At 34.2% G+C, this 24,081-nt stretch overlaps 1 protein-coding gene across 4 annotated transcripts in view; it reads right to left on the bottom strand.

Annotated features, from left to right (window-relative positions):
• LRBA (LPS responsive beige-like anchor protein) overlaps nucleotides 1-24,081 on the bottom strand; it is a 723,276-nt gene that overhangs the window by 499,435 nt on the left and 199,760 nt on the right. For all 4 annotated transcript variants that reach the window (XM_043902582.1, XM_043902581.1, XM_043902579.1 and 1 more), the window contains exons 33-34: nucleotides 23,878-24,011; nucleotides 16,747-16,808 (exon numbers count right to left, since the gene is read on the bottom strand). In XM_043902582.1, the coding sequence (XP_043758517.1) occupies nucleotides 16,747-16,808; nucleotides 23,878-24,011 (196 nt within the window). The remainder of the gene's footprint in view (nucleotides 1-16,746; nucleotides 16,809-23,877; nucleotides 24,012-24,081) is intronic.

Consider the following 24,081-nt stretch of genomic DNA (forward strand, 5'->3'; position numbering starts at 1 on the left):
ATTCCATTTAAAGCTAATCATAAAAAGTTGTAAAAACTAGATTATATTAATTACTACCTCATCTATGAAATGGCATTTAGCAGATAACACTATAGAAAGTATATGAAGATTCAAATTTTTTAAATTAAAAGAAGAATGTCAATTAATTGACAGTCAAGAGTTCAAAGAAATTTCATGGCTCAGGATTTGAAAAACAGAATAAATATACTTTCTAATTAATAGTTGCTGTCATTTTAACTTTCTGAATGTATAGACACTTTTTAACTTGAGAACAGTTATTTATTGAATTCTGCAACAAAACAAAGACTATTAGAGAATACTTCAGTAACAAATCTCTAAAATGTTACATAAAGTTCATTAGCTTGCCTCAATCATTCCTTGAATTCACATATATGTTGGTTTCTGACAGCCTAATTCCGAAAAGCAATTACAACCTCCATCCATATGTAAAAAGATAACAGAAAGCAAGTACATTAAACCCGTTTAAAAGAATAAAAATCTAAAGAAAACAGATTACGAATGATTTATATGAATGCCTAGTGCTGAAGTTAATTACAAGTAACCCAATAAAATAGTGCCTTTATTATTGTACAGCAAGTAATAGCTCTAGATGTAAAAACCAGAACTCTTTCTGCTGACTTTTGCATGCCCAATCCCACGGCACACAACATTAAGAATTAAACATGTAGTAAATAAGGCATATAGAAAACAGCAGTTTTTAACTAAAAGCAGAAAACTCTCCTGCTGTTTAACCATTTGGAGTCTCCCACTCTCAACAGTGACCACTGTAAACTGATACTATGTACTCACTGAGTAAATTCCTCATTTAATAAAAAGTGAGAGTTCATTTCAGTATTAAAAGTTTTATATAAAATGAAAAATAACTGTGAAATAGTATTCAATAGCAGAAAACGAAGAATCATTTCTGTTTATGCTACGAAATGATAGCTCAGAATCTAATGTTTCCAAACCTCATACTACATCTACCAATCAAGCTTTGAGTCCTGATTTTAAAGTATGCTATTATATCTGAGACGCATACATTATGTGCTGTAGTAACACGTTATAGTTGTCAACAGCCACAATCTATAGCTAATCATAGTACATTTAATGACTTTCCTGAAGAGGAATAAAACCTTTCAGTACAGAATGATTCCATAATTCTTTCAAATGTTTATCAATGCACCTAATGAGATACTAGTTCGTATAAATTTTGAGTTCAAAAAATCCTAAAACATACTATGATAAACATCACCCTTGTAGGTCATTCTGAACTGTAACGTAACTAAAATAGTGACATGAATACTTAAAAACCTCCTTTTGTTGTACAAATAACTCAGAACAGATAATCAAATGGTGGATCTCTCTGGCAGTATTATATTCATATCAATTTCATCTCCATTAGAAATGCATGCAATATTAGCTTATTTAGATTTTTTTTTCTGGGTCAGTAACTTCACAAATTGGAATGCGTCTCAACCACAGTGAAATTCTTTACAGGTAGCGATGTCTATCTCCTGGGGTTCTCAATAGTACCTGACTCAATTTCCTTATAACAAACATTCAAATGTTTGGTAAACAGATCATAATTTAACACTGTGAGGTGAACAAGTGTGGCACCGACAACACTCACTCAACAGATTATTCATTTGTTGTGGCTGTTAATAACAAATCGTCAGGAACTTGGTAGCTTAAAATACTAGAAATCTGTTCTCTCACAGTTCTAGAGGCCAGGAGTTCAAAATGAGCTTCACTGAGCCAAAATCAGTATCAGGAGAACCTATTCCTTTCCTCTTCCAAGCTTCTAGCCGCTGTCAGCAGCCCTTGGCTTGTGGCCACTCTGCTCCATCCTCACACTGCCGCCTCCTCACACTGCCTCCTCCTCACACTGCCTCCTCCTCTGGGTTCAGCTCACTTCAGTTTAATCGCTCAGTCGTGTCTGATCTTTGTGACCCCATGGACTGCAGCACACCAAGCCTCCCTGTCCATCACCAATTCCCGGAGTTTACTAAAACTCACGTCCATTGAGTTGGTGATGCCATCCAACCATCTCATCTCTGTCATCCCCTTCTCCTCTTGTCTTCATTCTTCCCCAGCATCAGGGTCTTTTCTAATGAGTCAGCTCTTTGCATCAGGTGGCCAAAGTATTGGAGTTTCAGCTTCAGCATCAGTCCTACCAATGAACACCCAGGACTGATCTCCTTTAGGATGGACTGGCTGGATCTCCTTGCAGTCCAAAGGACTCTCAAGAGTCCTCTCCAACACCACAGTTCAAAAGCATCAATCCTTCGGCACTCAGATTTCTTTATAGTCCAACTCTCACATCCATACATGACCACTGGAAAAATAATAGCCTTGACTAGATGGACCTTTGTTGGCAAAGTAATATCTCTGCTTTTTTAATATGCTGTCTAGGTTGGTCATAGCTTTCCTTTCAAGGAGTAAGTGTCTTTTAATTTCATGGCTGCAATCACCATCTGCAGTGATTTTGGAGCCTAAAAAAATAAAGTCTGACACTGTTTCCACTGTTTCCCCATCTATTTGCCATGAAGTGATGGGACCAGATGCCATGATCTTAGTTTTCTGAATATTGAGCTTTAAGCCAACTTCTTCACTCTCCTCTTTCACTTTCATCAAGAGGCTCTTTAGTACTTCTTCACTTTCTGCCATAAGGGTGATGTCATCTGCATATGTGAGGTTATTGATATTTCTCCCAGCCATCTTGATTCCAGTCTGTGCTTCATCCAGTCCAGCGTTTCTCACGATGTACTCTGCATATAAGTTAAATAAGCAGAGTGACAACACACAGCCTTGACATACTCCTTTCCCTACTTGGAACCAATCTGTTGTTCCATGTCCAGTTCTAATTGTTGCTTCCTGACCTGCATACAGGTTTCTCAGGAGGCAGGTCAGGTCGTCTGATATTCCCTCCTCTGGGTGCCTATCTCTAATCTCCCCAGACTCTGATAAGGCTACCCAAGGCAGCACATTTAGTGGCCATCCAAATAATTCAGGAGTATCCCCTCATCTCAAAAACCTTAACATTATCACACAAAGATCCTTTTTCCAAATAAGGTTAACATTCACAGGTTGCAGAGATTTGACATGGATAACTTCGGGGAGTCGTTTTTCAGAATATCACAAAAGAAACCAAATTAAAAGAAGAGAGAGTGCAAGTTGAAGAAAAGTGAAGTTTACTATTTGAATTCAGCAAAACTCAAAAGATATAAAAGAAATAAAAGCATTTTTTTTTAATTAGTATACTGTGGTAAAAGTTGGAAAATTTTTTAAGCAAGTCAAATTGGGCTACAAGTGTTGGTTCTAACAGTGATTACTGAGTTGTGACTGGTTTTGTTCTCAGTTCCAGAGATTTCAGTACCAAGCTCTAAGAAATTGAAATCTGAGCAGAGGGCTTCTCTGGTGGCTCAGACAGTAAAGAACTTCCCTGCAATTTGGAAGACACAACAGCTTTGATTCCTGGATCAGGAAGATCCTGTGCGGAGGGCATGGCAACCCACTCCAGTATTCTTGCCTAGAAAATCCCATGGACAGAGGAGCTTGCAGGGCTACAGTCCATGGGGTCGCAAGGAGTCATACAAGACAAAGCTATTAGCACTTTCACATTCAAGATACAGGAAACAAGCACATATCATTAAGAACAACTCCTAATAATTAGCAGAAAAGCAACAATAGCACTGTCAAATGTCCAAATAAGTAAGGCAGCAGTTCAGACTTGGTTAAGATACAAATAAGAATTAGAAAGCGTCTTTGTATAAAAAAAAAAATTCCCTCCATTATTTTACTTTCTCACTGCCAATGACCAACCTCCTGTTTTCTTCCTTAACGTACAAAAACAGAAACCTGTGCTGACAAACTAAACTAGAAATTAGTGCTATAAAACAACAATAGTAAATCTTTTCAATAGATACAAATAGGACACAACTCTGAAAGATGAAGCAGAGCTGTAAGCTTTCTTAGATTTTTCATCTCCCCTCTGGAGAAAAGAACAATAAGAAACCAGAATTAAGTTTGCTCTGAACTATGTAGTATCTAGAGTAAGAATAACCTGACAAATTAACAAACCCAACAAGACAACAGTGCTGCTTTAACTCAATGTCTAATGAAAATTTGAGCTTCCAATAAAATTTCTTCAAAAATACATAATTACTATCAAAAAGAATGTACTATGCATTCAATATTTAGGACAATGGCATGCATTTTTATACTTTATATGTAAAAGCACATTGTGGAAAGTAAGACGTCAGGAGAACGTGAGAACAGACTCAGGTTTAGGCAGCTTGGTTTTCTGGTAAAATATTCAGAAATTGACAAGATATACATAACAGATATATCAAATATCTGAATACTACTTACAAGGCAGCAGAGAAATAAGCATAAACTAAAATAAAATGCATATTAGAGACCTTGAAAATAAGGCAGTGAAGTTTGAATTTGGTAAGTCAGTAAACGAGAACCTCTCTTGGAAAGGAATTACAAAGAGATTCTTGTCAGAAAATAACTTTCTTGGTGCATAACTGAAAGAGGTTAAAATGAACAGCAAGGAAAAAGGCCACTTCCCTACCTCAGGATAAGCTAAGTCAGAATTTGTGATTCTCTATGGAGACCTTTTTCAAATGATACCTTTTATGCCTGCCTGTCTCCCCCAGTTATGACAGGACTCAGGGTGAGAATCATCACAATTAGCAACTGTTAATGATGATATAACTGGTCAGGGAAAAAAAAAAAGATGATAATCAGTGACCTCGGTTAACTGTTATAAAAGTATTTCTCAACTATGGTAACACAGGAGGTGTGTTGAAAGTAATGCAGTATACATAAAAAGCACTCACGTATACAAAAGACATCTTTAAGAAAATCATTCAAGTTCTAATCCCTGGAATGACACCCATGTCAGTTGTATTCAGGCACACTTAGCTGACTTCCAAAAGGCAGCAATGCTATAGCAAGCACAAGGAAACAGTGAGACCATTAACATGTCTACATGAAAATAGCCCAAAACTGCAAGTTTATGGGCTTTCTCATAGCTCTAATATTCTCTGGTTTGAGATGAAAATTGATTAGACTGGGCATATAGTCACAGAAAGAACAGAAAAGAATGAGCGAGACACTGCAGAAAATAATGGTGGGCTGAAGCAAATATCTGAAACGTCCAGTATCATGAAAAGAAAACAAAAGACACTCAAAGTACTGAATAAGGAGAGAGGATTTTATGAGCTGTTAAAAACACTTAGATTCAGAATCTAATAACTTTAATTTACAACCTACTTCGTTCAATGGACTGTTCTACATACTTTTAGATACATTGTCTAATATAATCTTTATTACACTCATTTCACTCATAAGAAACTGATTTTCAAGCAAGTGAAGTAATTTACCCATGGTTACAGAGTTAATATGTGGTAGAGGGAAAAACATTCTATCATCAAAGCATTTTCCTGGGCCCAGCTCTTCCTAAGATCCTTTCTAAAGCCTCTTTTCCTTTTTCCTATTGTTACCCATGATGGAGCCAACAGGCCCCTCTACAAAGTCCACCTCTAGCAACTAAGTAACTACTCGAGAAAGAGCCCTCAGGGTTCTGATCCTTGCCTAATCCGTGCCTGAATCAAAGTTCAAACTTCAGATTTTGTTAAAACTGCATACATGCTTCTGGAGGTTCGTATTATAAACTGGCAGCTTCACTAAAAATAGTTGCTTGTCTAAAAGGTGCATAATAGATGAAATATATAGGCAACTACTAATATATAATAATTGTCCCTTAATAATATTATATTCTAACTGTACTAAAAAACTATTCTATCTCAGAGTTAACTGAGGTGAATAGTATAAACACTTTAGGGCTTCCCTGGTAGCTCAGCGGTAAAGAATCGCCTGCCAATGCAGGAGACGCAGCTTCGATCCCTCATCCAAGAAGATCCCACGTGTGGCAGAGCACTAGGCCTGTGTGCCACAAGTACCGAGCCTGTGCTCTAGGGCCTGGGAGCCGCAACTGCGGAGCCCCCGAACTCCAACTACTGAAGCCCTCTTGCCCTCGAGCCTGAGTTTCACAAGGAGAGAAGTCATCACAATGAGAAGCCCATACTTCCCAACTACAGAGTAGCCCCTACTTCCAACAGCTAGAGGAGAGCCCATGCAGCAACAAAGATCAAGCACAAACAAAAAAAACTTTTTTAAAGTAAGAAAATATACATAAAAAATAAAATTTAAAAAATTTTAAATAGTATACATACTTTAAAAGTGACAGCAAAACTTAAATCTATATTTAAGAACTCTAATTACTCTGATTAAAAACATATTTATGATCAAACATATGGTATAATACAGCTGAGCCTTCACAAAGTTATCAGTCTGGTACTAAAACAAAGGCAATCTAAAGCTTTATGCTTTTAATCTAGCCTTTTTGTAACACTTTAACTTCAACAGATTAATTTGAAGTAATAGGAAAAAAAAAGGAATAAGCAATAAGCAGTAAAAGCTGAGAAACAGAAACTGAGCTATAATCATAACTATATTAAAACCAAAGGAAAATATTAGGCTTAGGATATTTCCATCTATACATTCCCCTTTTCTTCTAACTCTCTGCTTAATCCCAAATTTAAAAGACCAGTTGTAAAACGGTGGGGTGCCCAATTAAAGCACACTTTATTTTCAGATGTCTCCATACTCATAGGCTGACTTCCTGTCAGGAAGAGTTCCATTTCACTGAATACCCCAATCAGCAGGGAACTTGCAGAATTAAGTGCCAGTTGATATTACTTTGTTTTGCATTTACCACCCCTGAGAATAATGTTCAAAGATCTAGTTATATAGTCAGCATGGTATCATCCTTCTGACTAGACTGCCAAGCCACGGGGTGTACTGCCAGTTCCACAAAATTTACCTTAAAAGGTGCTGCCTTCTAAACCCTAGTGTGCTAGTGAATCAACAGGATGCCTGTATTTCAGAATAAATCCTGCATCTAGAGCTAAATCATACTTCTCTTTGGTTACAAAGCACTTTAATGCTGGAAAAGTCTGTAACCAGAGTCAAATAAAGATCGATTAATGTTCACTAATTCATCAACTTAAAATTTTTAAAGTGAAATGCAATAATTTAGTCTGATTTATTACATTTTAAATGTTTTGCTGTTGTTTAAAGACAAATGATTTCACCTTATAAAAACAAGTTATAAAAATCTGAATCAAGGAAAACTATAATTTTCTTTACCATATTAGCATAAAGTATAGTTATTAAGCTGGCTTCAAATACTTGACAACTGTTGTAAACTGTCAAGTAAACAACTAAAAATCGTTAGTTACAATTTCTCATGATTGGTTAATACAGCTTCAATCTTAAAGTATCCTCTCCAACTCCCACAGACTTCTTATGCTTCAAAGGTCAGCCAGTTTCTCCTCATGAGGTCAACTATTTCTATTGCACACAAAATTAATTCTAAGCATTCTAATACAGCACACCTATGGTCACAGTCTTTGTACATTATAAGGATAAAGCGTTCACAGCAGCTCTCAGACAAAGTGGGTGATTGTACTGGAAGCCTACTTTTTTGATCCCAGTGTTAATCATCGTCATACTGATTCTCACATATTCACAATAAAAACGCTACAAGCACTGGCAACACATCAGAGACAATCAATTTACATTCATTAATTTCCTATAAATATACTTTAAGGGTGAGGAATAAAAGCATCCAACATAAAAGGAGGGTAACATTATGAAAAGGCTGAAGTATTCAATTACACTGATCCTAGTTGGACCATACTACATATAAACTGGTCTTAAAAGAATCCAACGGCTATTAAAAGTCTTATTTACATTGGAAAAAGGATGGCTGAATATAAAGAAAATGGAATAATTTATTGACAACATATCAAAGTATAAATGTAAACATTTAATACATTTTGCAAATTTGTTGCCATGCAAGCACTTTCAGCAATCTTTCTACTAAGATACAGATTTGTCTTTTTAAGAAACCAAGTGAGGTACAACAAGGTGTTATCATATTTGGGTAAACATCATTTTTAAGAGCCAGAGGTTCACAGTTGTCATAGTCTCTTTATTAGCAGAAGTGGTGATCTCTGAAATGAATGCTGTTGTATTTGAAGCTAGTGAATTAAAAGTGATAGAAATAATTCTACAGAAAGAGGAACACCTACATGCACAAAGTGATTTCTTCATAAAAGGTCATCAGTTGAGACTATTTTAACAGGTCCTTTCATGACTCTTTTAATCAATCTCTTTGAGACCCAAAGCTGATCAGGCGAAGGGATTTAATATGCATCATTTTCTTACTTTACAACATTTAAGTAAGCATAAGGTAAGAGTTCGGGATTAGGATCTGAAGCCCATACATAAGAGCTAAGATGCTTTGCAGATTAAAATAAAATTTAATAGAAGAAAGAAAAGTATTAAATAGGATGGTATCTGTTCCTTAACTAAAATGCTTTCTAATGAATCAAAAACTCATGATTTTTAAAGGAAACTTTACTTAAATAAGGTAAACATATTGATTTATTCAAAAATATCATTAAATGACTTTATTATAATTCTGACATTAATAAACAAAGTACACAAAATGGACAATAAGAAATGGTTTCCTGACTTCAAGGAGTTTTCAATCTAATAAAAAACCAAGATTTATAATACAGTACAACAAGTATGAAAACAGCTCTGTGTCCATAAATTTTAAGTCTTCTATAGCACTTGTCTCTATAAACTCAGGAGTTCTCTAAATTGATACATTCACAACTTATAACACAATGCTGAAGGCATCTAAGCAAAGAATTACAGAAAAGTAAGAGTTAACAGGATTTGGAATTATTTTTATTCTGATTTATTATAAAAGCAAAAATAAAGCCCACATATTAATAAATGAGTATTGTTATTATGTAACATATAGAGAGAAAGATTTTCATTTGTTCTAATGCCAAAATTTATGTACATGTCAAAGATAGAGTTCTTCAGACCAGATCAGAAAAAGAGCAAATCTGTCTGCCATCTCTTAATTTAATGAATGTTCCTAAATATACCTGGGTGAATTTGAGCTACCAGCATTCCATTCTCCACTCACTTCTAGGATTAAGGATTATCAACATAGATTTTTCTTGTTTACTATCTTTAGGAATTGTCTTATAGATAAATTACACTTAAAAAAAAAACATAAGAACACCACAGATGTCAGTGAAAAGCCCCTGGACAAAGGCAGTGGGGTCACCTTAACTCTTCATTCTGTGACCCTGTGTCTTCAACCGTAACTCTTCAGCCTCTTTAACAACGACTTCATATTGTCATTATATCTATGTCTTGACTGCAAGCTATCTCAAATCCTGATTGCTTGAACGAATAAATGGATGACCATGAAGAATAACAGTCACTGTATAATTCAGCTGTGTAACTACAAACTATGGCTAAAATTTCATTCTACTAAAAATTGTTAAAAGTTTATTGCCAAAATTTTACTTGTTTATTTAACAAATATTGAAATTTTCTTTCATCAGACACTATCATACACCATTCACATATACATTAATTTCATTTTATTTGGACCTCTTGCACTTCATTTAGTGCATAGCAAAATTCAGTTCTACAAATGGGTCAATAATAATGTATGTAATATCCCATTAATATAAAATATATATTCTGACCCTGGATTCTGGAATTTATGCTACACACTTAAACATGATTACAGAGCATAAATTATCAGAATAGTGACTAAATGTAAAATGTCAATGTAATGTAAGTTACTCAATCAATGTAGGAAGTAGCTATATAATCAACTGATGTCAAAATATTTGAATTTATCCTTAACCTTAGGATTAGTTTTACATAAATATTATAAAAATACATGTTTGTGCATGTAAAAATAAACACACAATAAATACACACACATACTTCTGGTTAGACTTGACTTGTTCTAAAAAGAATATGAACTCTTTAATATAACTAGCTCTGAACATTTATCTCTTCAGAAACAACATATAAATTAATCCCAAATTACCTACAAAGGATAGAGAACAAGTAATTGAGATAATTCTTCTGAATGAAGTAAAAATAAATAGTGTTTCATGGGGGGAAAAAAAAAACACAGTTGTAACTTTTGCAAATCTACTGATTTTCTATAATCACTGTGATTGGAGAAGCAGACCAAATCAGAATATGAAAAATGAGGCATTTCCTGTATTATTCTCTGTTTCAATGCTGATATTTATCCTAAACTATATTTTACAAAAATTATCCACGCCCACTATGGCCAAAAAAGGATTCTGTGATCAAATATGCTAATATTATTCCCATACAAATTCAACATAGTTTATTATATACATATTTTATGCATACACAAACACACATACATACATGTATTGACTAAAGGCCTTGAGGGACCCCTCCAGTAAGATCCTAATTAAATTTAAGCCAACATTTTCCAAGCGTATTTTTACCACTCTGCTTCCCTCACAGAGCATCAGTCATCATCTGACAGCACACACTAGGGTTCGCTATACTGTAAATTCTGGGTAGTGAGAACTGATCAAACAATTACCTAGCAATCACAAATCCAATTTGTGACTCCTTGTTTCCAAACAAGGAAAACTATATAGGTACAGAAAAGAGTACAGGAAATGCTTTAAGAACTTTACTATCTATTGATCCTGATGAAATTATAATAAAAACATAGATAGAACCAGGAAAAAACTTTTGGACTGGAAGGCAAAGGAACCTGAAATGATTTACTCATGAACAGAAATAAAAGTAGAGTTACATTAAACAGGGATTAATAAATAGATTTTTATGTTCCATTCCTATCCCACTCCTTGCCCCTGTGATTCGCTTCTCTTAAAGTCCTCAGAAAACTTCCATGTCTTATCACAATTATTTGCCTCTCATACTAGATTAAAAGCTGGGACCTGTCTTAGAAGCATTCGGTAGGTGTCTGCCAAATAAAAAAAGAAATACCACAAGCAGGTATATCCAGGATTCAGGGCAGATAAGCTGACACAAAGCTCTGCATAAGAGAGAGCATTTGAACTGAGCCTGACAGACAGTGCGTGCACTCATGAGACTGCCGCATCAAAGCTCTATACCGTAAGACTTCCTTACAGGTAAAAAAAATGCATGCTTAAGGAAGTTAGGACATTTATAAGTTGCTCCAATGAGCAACTGAAACTCTAAATTCCTATTTTGTGCTTATCAAAAAAGATAATCCTCTGTTTTACTGACTCAATTATTTCCTTTTAAAAACCATACCATTAAAGCTTTCCAAAAAACCATTAATATTTTCTTAATATTAGATATTGAGTTTTAGTTTAAAAGGCTGAATTGTACCCTAAATACAGCATACTCTTGAGAAGTTAAGCACCACAATTAAAAGAAGTAAATCTCCATATATATTAACTTCTACAATATGAAAAATGCATGCACAGTAATAGAAATCAAATCAGTAGCAACTTGAGGTGAAAAGGGTAGGGATTAATTACAAAGGCTCAGGGAACTTTATGAAATGAAATCGCTGTTACACGTTCTGGTGACTCCGGGACCTGGTGATGGACGGGGGGCCTGGCGCGCTGCAGTCCACAGGGTCGCAAAGAGTCGGACACGACTGAGCAACTGAACTGAACTGAACATGGCTGTGTATATACCAAAATGCATTAAACTGTACACTTAAAATACTGTAAAATATTACATATACTGTGTATTAATTATGCTTCAGTAAAGCTGTTCTTTTTAAAAGAAGTAAATCTGATTCAGGTAAAAGAAAATGAAAAAAAGTAAGACTCTATAAATGAACATGACACCATAATATACAAAAGTATGAGAATATCTCATAATGAAAAAGACACAAAGGTCAAATCCCAAAATACAGTGATTTAGGATCAGTGTTGTGGGTGCGAGCATGCCCAGTCGTGCCCAGCTCTTTGCAACACTATGGACAGTGAATGCAGCCTGCCAGGCTCCCATGTCCATGGGATTCTTCACGGGATACTGAAGTGAGGATGCCATTTCCTCCTCCAGAAGATGTTCCCAACCCAAGATCAAGCCCACGACTCCTGCAGGGGCAGGAAGATTCTTTACCACTTGAGCCACCTGGGAAGCCCATGATCACTGTCACCATTCATTTATTAATTATACAATTATTATTTAGTTGAAGAGTAATTATGCTGGAAGTTGGAAATACAGAAGACAAAAACGCAGTGCTGCTTTAAGAAACTTAAAAGTCTAACAGGAGAGAAATAAAAATCCTAGGCAACTTAAAGAATGAAATTACTCTAACGTGGGTCAGTGATTGCTCTGGATGTACTTAAGTTGAGAGTTGTGGGGAAGAGATGAGTCAACGAAAGCTTTCCAGAAGACACTGCAGTTTAGCTGGGAGCTGAGTCATTTATTCATCCCATAAACATTCACTGAGCAGCGATCACGTGACAGGACAGCTGGTACTAGGCGCACTTCACAGTTTACCTAGCAAACTTGGTACATGAAGCAGTTTACCCTGCACACTAGGCACATGCACCCCAGGTTCACAGGAGACCAGAGTACAGAGGGAGACAGCAATAAAAAAGCAGCAGATTAGCACATGTATCCTGAGAACCCATAGCATGCTGAGTGCTACGATGACGTAAAAAGATCAACTCTAGATATGATGATCTGAGAAGAGGGTGATGAAGATGAGTTCAGAGTGATAAGAAGAAACCTACAATTAAGAGTCACTAAAGTTGAAGGAGGGAAATTCTAAGGAAAGGAAAAAACCATGGGCAAGACACAGAATTATGATGGCCCATTTGGATATCTTTAAATAGTTCACATAGCTTGAGAACGGACGTAAGAACAAAGTGATAAGAAATGAGGTCCAAACAGTAAGAGAGGCCTGAGAGTGGAAGATGTCTGTGTGCCATGGTGTACACCTAGCTTGCTGCTGCCCCCGCCCCGCCCTCGGCTTGGTTTTCTTTTTAAATATCTACTTTACTCAAAATACTCATCACCATAAAAAGGAAAAGTTCATGAGATCAAAAAAATCAAAAGCAACAACATTAATATCATATATTTAGAGGGAATAAACTCAAAAGGGAGAAAACAAGAATCAGAGAAAAGAAATTATAGGAGAGTGATGAAAAAGAGAAATGTTTTACTATGAAGAATCAGGAAAAATTTCAAATATAAAACAGACAGTAAAGAACATATGAGTGGTGATGACTGGTTCTTATGAATATCATAATTTTAAAATCAATAATTCAGATATAGGAAGAAACAAATCAAAAACAACCAAACCTTTTACTGATACCTCCATACATAAGAAATATTTTCCAAAATACCAACAATCTACATATTCTAATGAAAAATGTATTAAAGAAAAATCAGGCTAATGCTAGATTTTAAATTAACTTTTACAGCTAATTAATTAATCAGATAGGATGTCAGGCCAGACTACCTGGTACTTTTAGTTTTTCTATATACTCTATGCATTTCTGATAAATGGGAAAAGAATAGATGACCTGGCAGAAGGCTCAGACAATAATTTGTGATTTACAGGACATGAATGCAGCCACCCTAAGATTTATCTGACAGCCCTCTCCGATAGTGGACTGTTGAGTATCCGATGGAATGATTTCTAGTCTAGAAAGTCTACTACTGAGTAGCCATACACATTATTTATTTATTAGATGTTTTGGGTTGAAACCATTTTTAAATGATGCACTTCACAATGCAGAGTCATAAATTTAGCTTTAAACCCAAGAAGGGAGGTAGTGTTATTGGAATGTATGTCAGACTGAATTAGGATGAGCAACACAACGCTTTTATAAAGTGGCCTTGAATGCAATGTCAATTCTTTCAAAAATGATATTAATGTCAAATGAGCAGGATACAAACACTTTACACAATGCTGGAGTAATATTACCTGAAACATTTATTTAATATTTTCCTTAAATTCATAGAGATTTTTATATGGTTTACATACATAAACAATAAATATTAGGCAAAAATAAGTTACATGCTTCTGAAAAACTGAATCTGAAATACAATTAAGAACTTGTTCAATTTTTTTCTGTGCATCAGAGAGTATACAGCTTCCTAAAAAGTGTATACACACTTATTTGAAAGAAGATTTAAATTAAGCTTTGGAGCTTAAATATTTCCTGAATGATTTTATACGAGATTCAACACAGGAATAAACCTAATTTAAAACACACACACACACAACTTAACGGAAAAATAATATGCTGAATAATTTAAGAAAGATTTCCAAATCTAAATAATAATAACATTTTGCCTTAAAATGCTAAAATTAAATGGGATAAAAAAATGAAATGGAGCCTAATCAACCTCTTAATGAATGAGTGGATACTGAAAAACATATCCTAGTTGAAGCTTTAACAAAATATACAATGATCTGTTTGGTCTGAAAGACAGCAAACCAAATGTGGTCATTTCCTCATTTCTTAAATTTAGGCTCTAAATTCTCTTTTGTAATAAAATATGGCAGATTTAAACACCCTGTTAAGAAGACTACAGAAAGAAAATAAGTTTTGAATGGTTTCAAGAAAAATCTTTCAGAAGATGGCTGACTGTCATGAAATTAACATCAACTAATTTGTAAAGTTTTAAATCAAATTTGCAGATGCTAAGTTCATAAGCATATCCCATTATTTATGTGATTAAAAAGGAGTTTTTGACCTGATCTTTCGATCTTTGGCACTCAATCCTCTCCATCTCTTCCTAAAAAAATTGATTAAAATTTTAGCAAGAGGCTAGCTTTTCACTTCCCACCCTATCTCAGACTAAAAAAAATTATCAATCAAACTCAAACCATCCCCACCCAATATCTGCAAAATGTCGACTTCAAATTCTATTTCATATCTCTAAAGCTTTCATGTAAAAAAAGACAGTTCACTTCTTAACAAAATAAATCACTTTTGCAATTGCCAATCTGACCTCTTTGAATTAGGAAAATTCAAAGTGAAAAATGTAATTATCACCCCAGAACAATCTGTATACATCTGGAGCTAATTCTGGCTTCATTTTTCACATCATTTTTCACACTGTGCTACATCTTATAGAGATGCAATGGAAGTACTGAAGAAGTTGTAAAAAAGTTAAGAACTTCAAATAAACCAATAATGTTTTATTCAAACAAAACTTTGAGATTGACTTTTGCAACTTACTCTAAGTGATCTGCATATCCCATTATATCAGAATAGTATTAAACAGCACCATGACAAAGATGACAAATAGGTGTATTAGAACATGTCATTCTTTACCTTTTCCGCTTCTAACATTCAACTGTGTAATATACTATATTTGAAATAATTTCATGTATGAAGAATATATTCACATTTTCTATACTAGAAAGTGAAACTTCACTATCAAACTCTACGCATGAAACAATAATATCACACTACAAAGAACAAATTCATACTCCTGGGAAGATACATATAAAACTGGAAGCAAATGCTTCTTAAAGTAAGTGTAATTTCATGTCAATGTAAGAATGGCATATGGTAATTTCCATTTAAGAAATAAACAACCAATTATTTCAAATCAGATTACTCAATGGGAAATTTTATCCAGTCAGCTTTTAAAGAAATGGAGTTTTTAAAGGAGATAATTAAATTAAAAACATGATTCTCACTAAATCTAAGAATAATAAGCCCACTACAAACAAAACTACTCTTTACAAGTTCATTATAAAAATCCATTAGATGCAATCTCTAGAAGTAATTGTTCTTATTGCATTTTATTGACAATGCATAGTATTGATTTTTCACACCTTCTATGATTCTTTAATTTGTATTCATGAAATGTCCATCAGCACAGTCTAAATAAATTTGGCAATATAGGCACTAAAATGAATAAATCGATGCAAAGAAACATTAATTTTGCATTATCCTTATTCGTCAGGCAAGTAAACCAGAGGAGTTGTAAATGAAGGTCAAAGGTTTTGAAATGGGTCAGAACCCTTGACCTCTAGACCAATACTCTTCCTATTAATAAAGGCTATTTTAAAGTTTTAAGTAGGGGAATTTACTACCAGCAAGATATCATTTTTAAAAGACTACAAAGAAAACTCTCAATAAAAAACATTCATCTGTTTAACTGCTAAATAGAGGGGGGGGAACAAATCACAGGATGCATGATTTTTATGTAAGTTTTTTTTTTTTTTTAATCATTAGAGTTTACCACATGAGGTGTAAGGTTTCTGAACACTGAAAGCAACCTTGGTTTTAGGAATTTATTCACTACATCTTATTATGATGGCTGCCATATTTTTGTTGATGTTTTCCCAAATCTACTGTGTATGTCAAAAATAATTAGCAATGACAAGAATTCAAAATTATTTATCACTCATTTTATAACCTCTGCACAAAAGGGAAGTAAACCCATTATTCCCAGGGGAGTCAGAGTGGCACTCTACAAGGTATAGAAATAAATCTGCTTCTATAACCTTAATACACAAAGCAGAGAAATTGCGCCATCTTAAAATCATTTGATCTGAGCATTTTTAAATGTGGCTTGAAAAACCTGTTTCTCACTCACCTATATACAATTCCTCTCAGCACGTACTTTAAAATTATCTCTTAGTGACAAACACAAGAAGTAATCCTTTTGTAATACCAAGAAATTATTTTATAACTGCAAACTCAAAACTCTATTATAGAAAAAACTTCTAATCAACAATTTTAACTTTCTTGCAAAATGAATTCATTTGAGAATTTACTTAATTCAGCATTTATTCTTGTCACTCACCTGAGAACACAGTAGCATAACCAACTCCACAACTGAACTACTAGACTTCATGCAAACCAGACCTATATTAAAGAGAATTTGTTTTTAATTTTATAAAAACAAACGAGGGATTATTTCTTACACAACTTTGCCCAAATTGGTTTTTAAAATTTAACATATTGCTAAGAACCAAACCTATACATATTTAATGAGTAAACAAAACATTCTGTGATTACTTTAAATTTGGCATAAAAAACACCACAGTCTTTTGCAGCTGATTTCATTTCAGCTTTCAAATTATTAAAACATTAATTACCACTTCATATACAATGACACTGCACAATACTCATGGAAATGTGCACAACATATGCTATATTGACTCATATCATCTAAATTTTGTTTTGGAGAGAGCTGATTGTTATACATGCAGAGAAGGGAAATGGCTCCCTGACCTTTGCTTTCTCCACCACACTCTCTCCCTTCAACCCTCCAGCTATCAATCAAGTTTCCATTTTGTTTCATGGCAGCAGACATCCCAAACACTCTTATTAGTACCTTGACCTGTGACCTCACTCTAAACCTTAACAGAAATGCAGGCCATTGTCTGTTATACACTCTTGATTTTTTTTTAATAAATAAATTCACTTACATTTTCTCATTTATGTTTCAAGTTCACCAAAACTATCTCAGGAAGGAACTTTATATACTTAATATATATCTAAAGAACTCTTTAGTTCTGATTCATAATAAGATTAGTTCAAAGAACATTTTACAACCAATATCTTATAAAAAGCAATATCAATAAATAAAAGAACTAAATGACTATCATGCTAGTAATAATTAGAAAAATTATAATTTTTTATTCTATATTTTTCTAAGCAAACATATGTTTAAGTTCAAATTAATTTAAATACAACAACTTAAATAATTCCCATGGGCCTTATGCACACCACACAATTACCTTATTTCTTTCTAACCAAGTTCTTACGGGCATCCTACCCCATCCTACTCCCCTTGTTTAATCTTTTTGCTCTGTAGTGCTTTCTCCTTCCTTCTTTACTCATAATGCCTCACATCTGCTAATGGCACATGTTGGCATTCTGTAGCCTTATAAACAGCATTCAAGTTCAACAGGTTGTTCACTCCCTTCACTTTTTAGAAAAGGCAGAAGCATTTTTCTCCACATCTGAAAAAATGTGTAAATGTGTAACACGGAAATGATGATTAATAGTGCCAGCACTGGCATGAAAATTAGCTACAGAACATCTACATGTTGCATTAAGCAAGCAAGACATTTAAGTAGACTAAACTGTAGTTTCTACAGAGCTGAGATGAGCATACACCCTCAGGCTAATGCCAAGGCCAAAACGAAGGGCACAGCAATACTCTCATTACTGGTGCAGTCTTTACTGGTCTGAAAACCTGTCACTGTTCAGAAAACATGAAAGGAAGTTTCATATATTTCAACTTCAAAAGCCACTACTTTCAGCAAGTAAATTTAGGTCTTTCTACAATTAGGTCATTATTCCTTATTGCTCTGTCCTAGAGGAACCAGATTTCCTACCAACTTTCCTTTCATTGCAAAGCATTTGGGCCCTGATCTAGCTCAGCCTTTGATATCCACTAAAATAGTGAACCATAATGACTAAAAGGAACTTGGGCCATCCAAAGTTAGAAAGATTTATAGGTTTTGTCTCTCTACAGCGTATGGTAGGATATATACTGTCAAAAAATTACTTATTTCAGTTTTATTTCTCAATAAGATTAGAAAACCAGAGTAAGGTTTTCTAGATTTCTAAAGGATGGGTAGGGGGCCAGAGTGGATGGTGTGTTAAATTTTAAATGAGAAATGGCTTCAGAAGACGAAAGTTTACATCTGACCTTCAATACCTTAAATGCCTAAAGAGGATCAATACCGCAAACACAAATATAAAACCATGGGAGTAAGTACACAGGAAATAATCTCAATAAGGGACTTGGTATCAGATTGCAAAATTTAATCATATCTCTTTTTGACCTGAATTTTTACCTTTCCGTGACACTGGCTGCACAGATGAAAAAGCAAGAAATGACTTATAAACCAGTAAATCTGTCTTCAGATCTACATTCAGACTTCAAGAATTATCCAAAGGGAGGCCTTCAAACAGCCCTTAGGTGAAGTTGTAAGTTGCTGCAGAAGTATCAATTTTCACTTTATGCACACAAATTCTACTATTGCCCCAGTCAGCAGAAGGTGAACAAGGTGCTGTAGGTTCAGAGATCTGACCAGACTCATAATCTGACCGCAGGGTTTTATTTTTGATTTTTCACTGATACAGAATTGTAGTCCCTTCAAAAGAAGACATATTGAGTTACCAACGCCAAGAGTTTTATGCTCTTGTGGTGTTTCATGACCAAAGACCACTGCAGCTTCTTCACCTCTATTACCATTGTCTTTCCTTACTACTAAACTCAGAACTATTAACTGAATTACCAGATATTAAGCTATCGGTACCTGAGCCCACTGAGATATCTGAACTCCCATGTATACCATGAAAAGTAGGTATGACCCTTTACCATCTGGAACACAAGAACCCAGTTTTTTCCTTTATTTAAGTCACTTTAATCTACACAAATATAAAGGAATGGCATAAACATTACTAGAAGTTTTAATAATAATTTAAGCATAAAATCAGTTTTTCTCCGTCTTCCAGGTTTTGAAAGTACTTGCCTATAATTTGGATGCAATTAACTGTTCCCCATGAATCTGTAAACGTGATATTCATCTTACAAAAATTAATTATAATTTCAAATAAACTTCTAATAGGTGCAACTTGATTATTAATCCTGGCCCTTTTTTCCCCTGCATTTAAGTAATATGTTTTACCTTTCGTTTCCTCTCGCCCTCCTTTTTGAACTAACATCGTCAAATGCAATATTCTAGGAAGGTTGAATTTTGCAAGGTCACTTTCTCTCTTCTAGAATTCCGAAACATTTTCATCTTTAGGTTACGAACACCATTTAGAATGATCAATCAACTGAATTTTTTCACCTCTACGTGAACGGTTCCTTCCGATCGCCCTTGGGTACAAACCCGCTTCAGTAGCTAGTCACTTAGAAATTGCACCAGGCAGGCTGCTGTGCACGCCATCACCAGCAGGGGATGGACACTGCCACAGGCCTTTTTAGCAAAATGAGATGTTCCAGGTTTCTGTCACAAAACATTGTATGAATTTTGTAGAATTAAATTGTTCCTGTTGAATGAAATGATGCTGAGAAAATCAATTTCTTTTTTGTCCACAGAAATATACTATGCACTAATGAAGTCTTGAGTTTGATAAAAATTATGAATACTGCTCCCTGTCTCTTCAAATTCAGCCACAGATGGTCCAGTACTTATAAAATGTCTTCTCCTATCAATTTTTTTTCAACCTCACCATTCTGGGCAGAAAATAGAAAATTCTGACTTAACTATATTCAGTGAAAGCTAAAAGTAAGACACAAAGCTGGTATCCACAGACTTCTTTTATACCAATATTTCTCAATAATTTTTGAAGAGCCTAAAGAGCATTTCATACCATTTTTTCTTAATTGTGACCCTACGAAATTTTAATCCTAAAAATAAACTATACAGATGTACTGTGAAAGTGAAAGTCACTCAGTCATGTCCAGCTCTTTGCAACCCCATGGACAACAGTCCATTAAATTCTCCAGGCCAGAATACTGGAGTGGGTAGCCTTTCCCTACTCCAGGGGATCTTCCCAACCAGGGATCGAAGCCAGGTCTCCCACAATGCAGGTGGCCTCTTTACCAGCTGAGCCACAGGGGAAGCCCCAGATGTACTGTGGTCTATTGGAAAGTCAAAAACAACTGTAATACCTAAGATGTTTTTGCCCTCCCCAAATACCAGCTTTTAATCCAATTGAGAAAACAAGTTTATATCTTCTTAAAACACAATGCAATACTTTGGCAACATAGTAAGAAAACAGAGAGTGATCCAAGATTGATGATTTGGTTTCCTAGTTCACCCTGATGCTGGGAACAGTTCTAATATTCTTGTTTTTTTACTGTTTTAGTGCTTAGCAGAATTAGAAATAACTGATGAGTAATGATAATTAGCAAAATGTTTTAACATACAGGAAAATAAAGATCACAAAAGGCTCATAAAAAAAAGCCAAATGAAATCATTTAAGGTAATTGTCAGATAGAACAAACTTTATTTACAAGTAATCATCTTTTTGTTTTCGGAAGACTTCTTTAAAAACAATAAAAGTAATAAAACATCAATCTTACAAAGGGTTTTTGAAAAGGGGCATTAATACTACTAAAATTGAGCCAATCAGAAATATGCGACTCTAGGCATGATACAACATGAATTATCACATCTAATTAAACTTCAAGCCATTGGAAAACACACAGACTAGAGAGACTGTTAAATGACATCACCAAGAATAGCCACAGAGTCCCAAAATACGGAAACACTCCACAGAACCACCAGTCCTACTTCTGCAGCAAGTCAATAACACAAAATCCAAGGAATACTGGGAAACTATTTGACACTAGCATGGATTTAAGAGACATATCAAACGAAAAAAAATGATTTTCTTGGATCTTAACTGGAAGAAAATCAATTATATAAAAATATCTTTTAAGTAAAGATGAATATGGGCTGAGTATTAAAGGACACTATAGAATTATTATTAATATTACTGGGTATAAGAGAAACAATTATTATGTGAGAAAGTATTTTTTTTACATGAGTTATTAATTATTTAGAGGTGAAATTACATGATGTCTGTGGTTGTTTTAACGACTAAAGGAAAACAAAAGTGAGGTAGATGTAACAGTTATGGCAAAACAAAGATGGTACAGGTAGTCAGCAATAGGAACTATATAAATATTGCAACTCATACTTTGTAAATATTTTAAATGTTCATTAAAATTATTAATAAAAATAATTTAAAAATTTTAAAGTAATAAGGTTTCAAGTACCTGGTCACACAGCTAGTGACCAACAGGGACTGCAGGCACCTGCCTTTTTTTTAATGGCCACACCACACAGCATGTGGGTTCTTACTTCTCCAACCTGGGATCAAACTCTGCAGTGGAAGCAGGGAGTCTTAACTGCTGGACCACCAGATATATCCCTTCTCCTGACATTTTTAGTTCAAAACTTTTTCACTAGAACTATGCTGCAATAACCTCCCCCTCAAAACTTCTCTGTTTTACAATGCATAAAATTACCACCCAAAGGATTCCTCACAACTTAAAATATATTTGCTATATAAAACTCTTAGATCTATTTGTTATTTTTATGAACACAATCCAGTGAGTAGGCAATGATCTAGTTATTTTTTATAGATGATCAAAAGTATATCATCTTCCTTTTTATCACATTATCAGAATTTATCAATAACAAATTGATTCTAAATTAAATTTTGTTCAAGGACTAGAATTGTCAAGTTTAGTACTTCTGAGTATCTAAGAAGATCCTATTGTGCTAGATCTATTATAAACTTCAAAGATCAACTAAACAGCAAAAATGTATTGCTATACTGAAAGGCTATAATTAATACAATCATTTTAGCATTATAAAATGAAATATAATTAACAAGTAGTCATATCACTTTAATAATAAATGTTTGATATATGAAGCATAAATTAGGGTGAATTTCTTCAATGTTATAAATTCACTTCCTTTCAGATTTTATTACTTCATTATGTCAAACAGTTCTTGGCTAAATAATTATATCCTTCAGCAGATACAGTAAATTTCTACCCCAAATTTGGTTCAATGTTTCTAAAACCTGAACTTTTTTCCCACATAAATTCAATACTACTCCTTGACTATATGGAAATGATATCAATCATCACCAACCCAATACATACTTACAGCAGGGATGAAGATGAAATTATTTCATTAGCTAATAACTATTTCTTATAGATAGATGTTTTAAGAGCCAAATAAAGTGCTGATATCCCATAGTTAACACTCAAATAAGGATATCTTGAATTATTAACCTATCTATAACTTTCATTAAAAGAGGGGTTTTTTCACAAGTTTTAAGAAATTCCATAGATAACCTAGTGACTGACTGCCCAACAAAAAGTCATGATAACTAAAGCTGTAAGTTGATATTTAAAGATACTATTGTGCTTTCCCATGATTTTTCAGCTTTACAAGAATACATGTCTTATCCATAAAACAGCAAACCTGGATACAGACAAGCCAGATTTAGTGAACAAATACTCCAAACAGCTTTGAATGAAAAGATCAATTTGACATTATCATTGATGAAAGTCCTCTAGCTTCTCCTTTAAAAAATGTTAGCTATGGGAATGAAGATTGGTGTTTTGAAGCCAGTCTGTTAAGCTCAAATAATAAATCTAATTGTTTGAAAAGCTGATCTCTATTGAACTTATTTCTATTGTCTGAGAAATTCAGGGTAAGTCAACTTTCACTTGGTTGAGTTAGCTTCTTGAATATTAAAAAAACACTTAATCTCACAAGTGCTTCATGCTTTTAAAAAAAGAGAAAAGAAAAGCCCCAATACCTCTCCATCCATTCCATAAATGGATGGTTTTCAATCTGCACAGCAATTTACTTCTGCACACTATCTAGTTTGACAGAATCTCAAAGTACCCTACCTAGGAAAGATCAAGTAATCTAGGTATGATACAAGCAAGAGAGAGAAATTACTATTGCTTTTTCTCTTTATTCGTAAAACAGAACTCCACTAGTAAAGACTAATAATGCAATCCTCAATTTCATAACATGTGGCAATACACTGTTGTTTATATAGATCTTAAATTCAGGTAAAATCTCAGGCAAATACACCACTTATTGCTGTTAACACTAGTCTCTCGAATTCTCAACTTTCATGGTTAATTTTAATGTATTAAACATGTATTACTTGCATTCAATACATTTTCTTTCCTTTATTGTTCCCCAAAACACACAGTAAGAAACCTGCTGCATTCAAATCAGTGATTAAAAAAACCTTGAAAATTTAGAATATCAGCCATTCTATATTCTTTAAAAGATATATACAGATTCCATGAGAAGCCTTGTCAAAGGCTGAAAACAATAAAATCTCATGCCTCTTTTATTATTCATTTCAGTTTTAAACCCTGAAATTTAAATACATACGTGAAGAAAGAAAAATGACTTACTTGTTCCTTCTATAAGCAGTTCTTGTCCATGGCTACCCAAAAGTGTCCGAGAAAGAAAAGGTGCAAAATCTACAAATATCTCTCGCAGAAGAGGAGCTGCCTTTTCCAAAGCATGTTCGAGTCTCTCTGTAATGCTAATGGAAAGATGTTATTAATTATTGTTGATCAATTTTTTAATTTTTAAAATGAGTTTCTGTAAAAATG

Source organism: Cervus elaphus, chromosome 5, assembly GCF_910594005.1.
Source record: "Cervus elaphus chromosome 5, mCerEla1.1, whole genome shotgun sequence".
Lineage (NCBI taxonomy): Eukaryota > Metazoa > Chordata > Mammalia > Artiodactyla > Cervidae > Cervus > Cervus elaphus.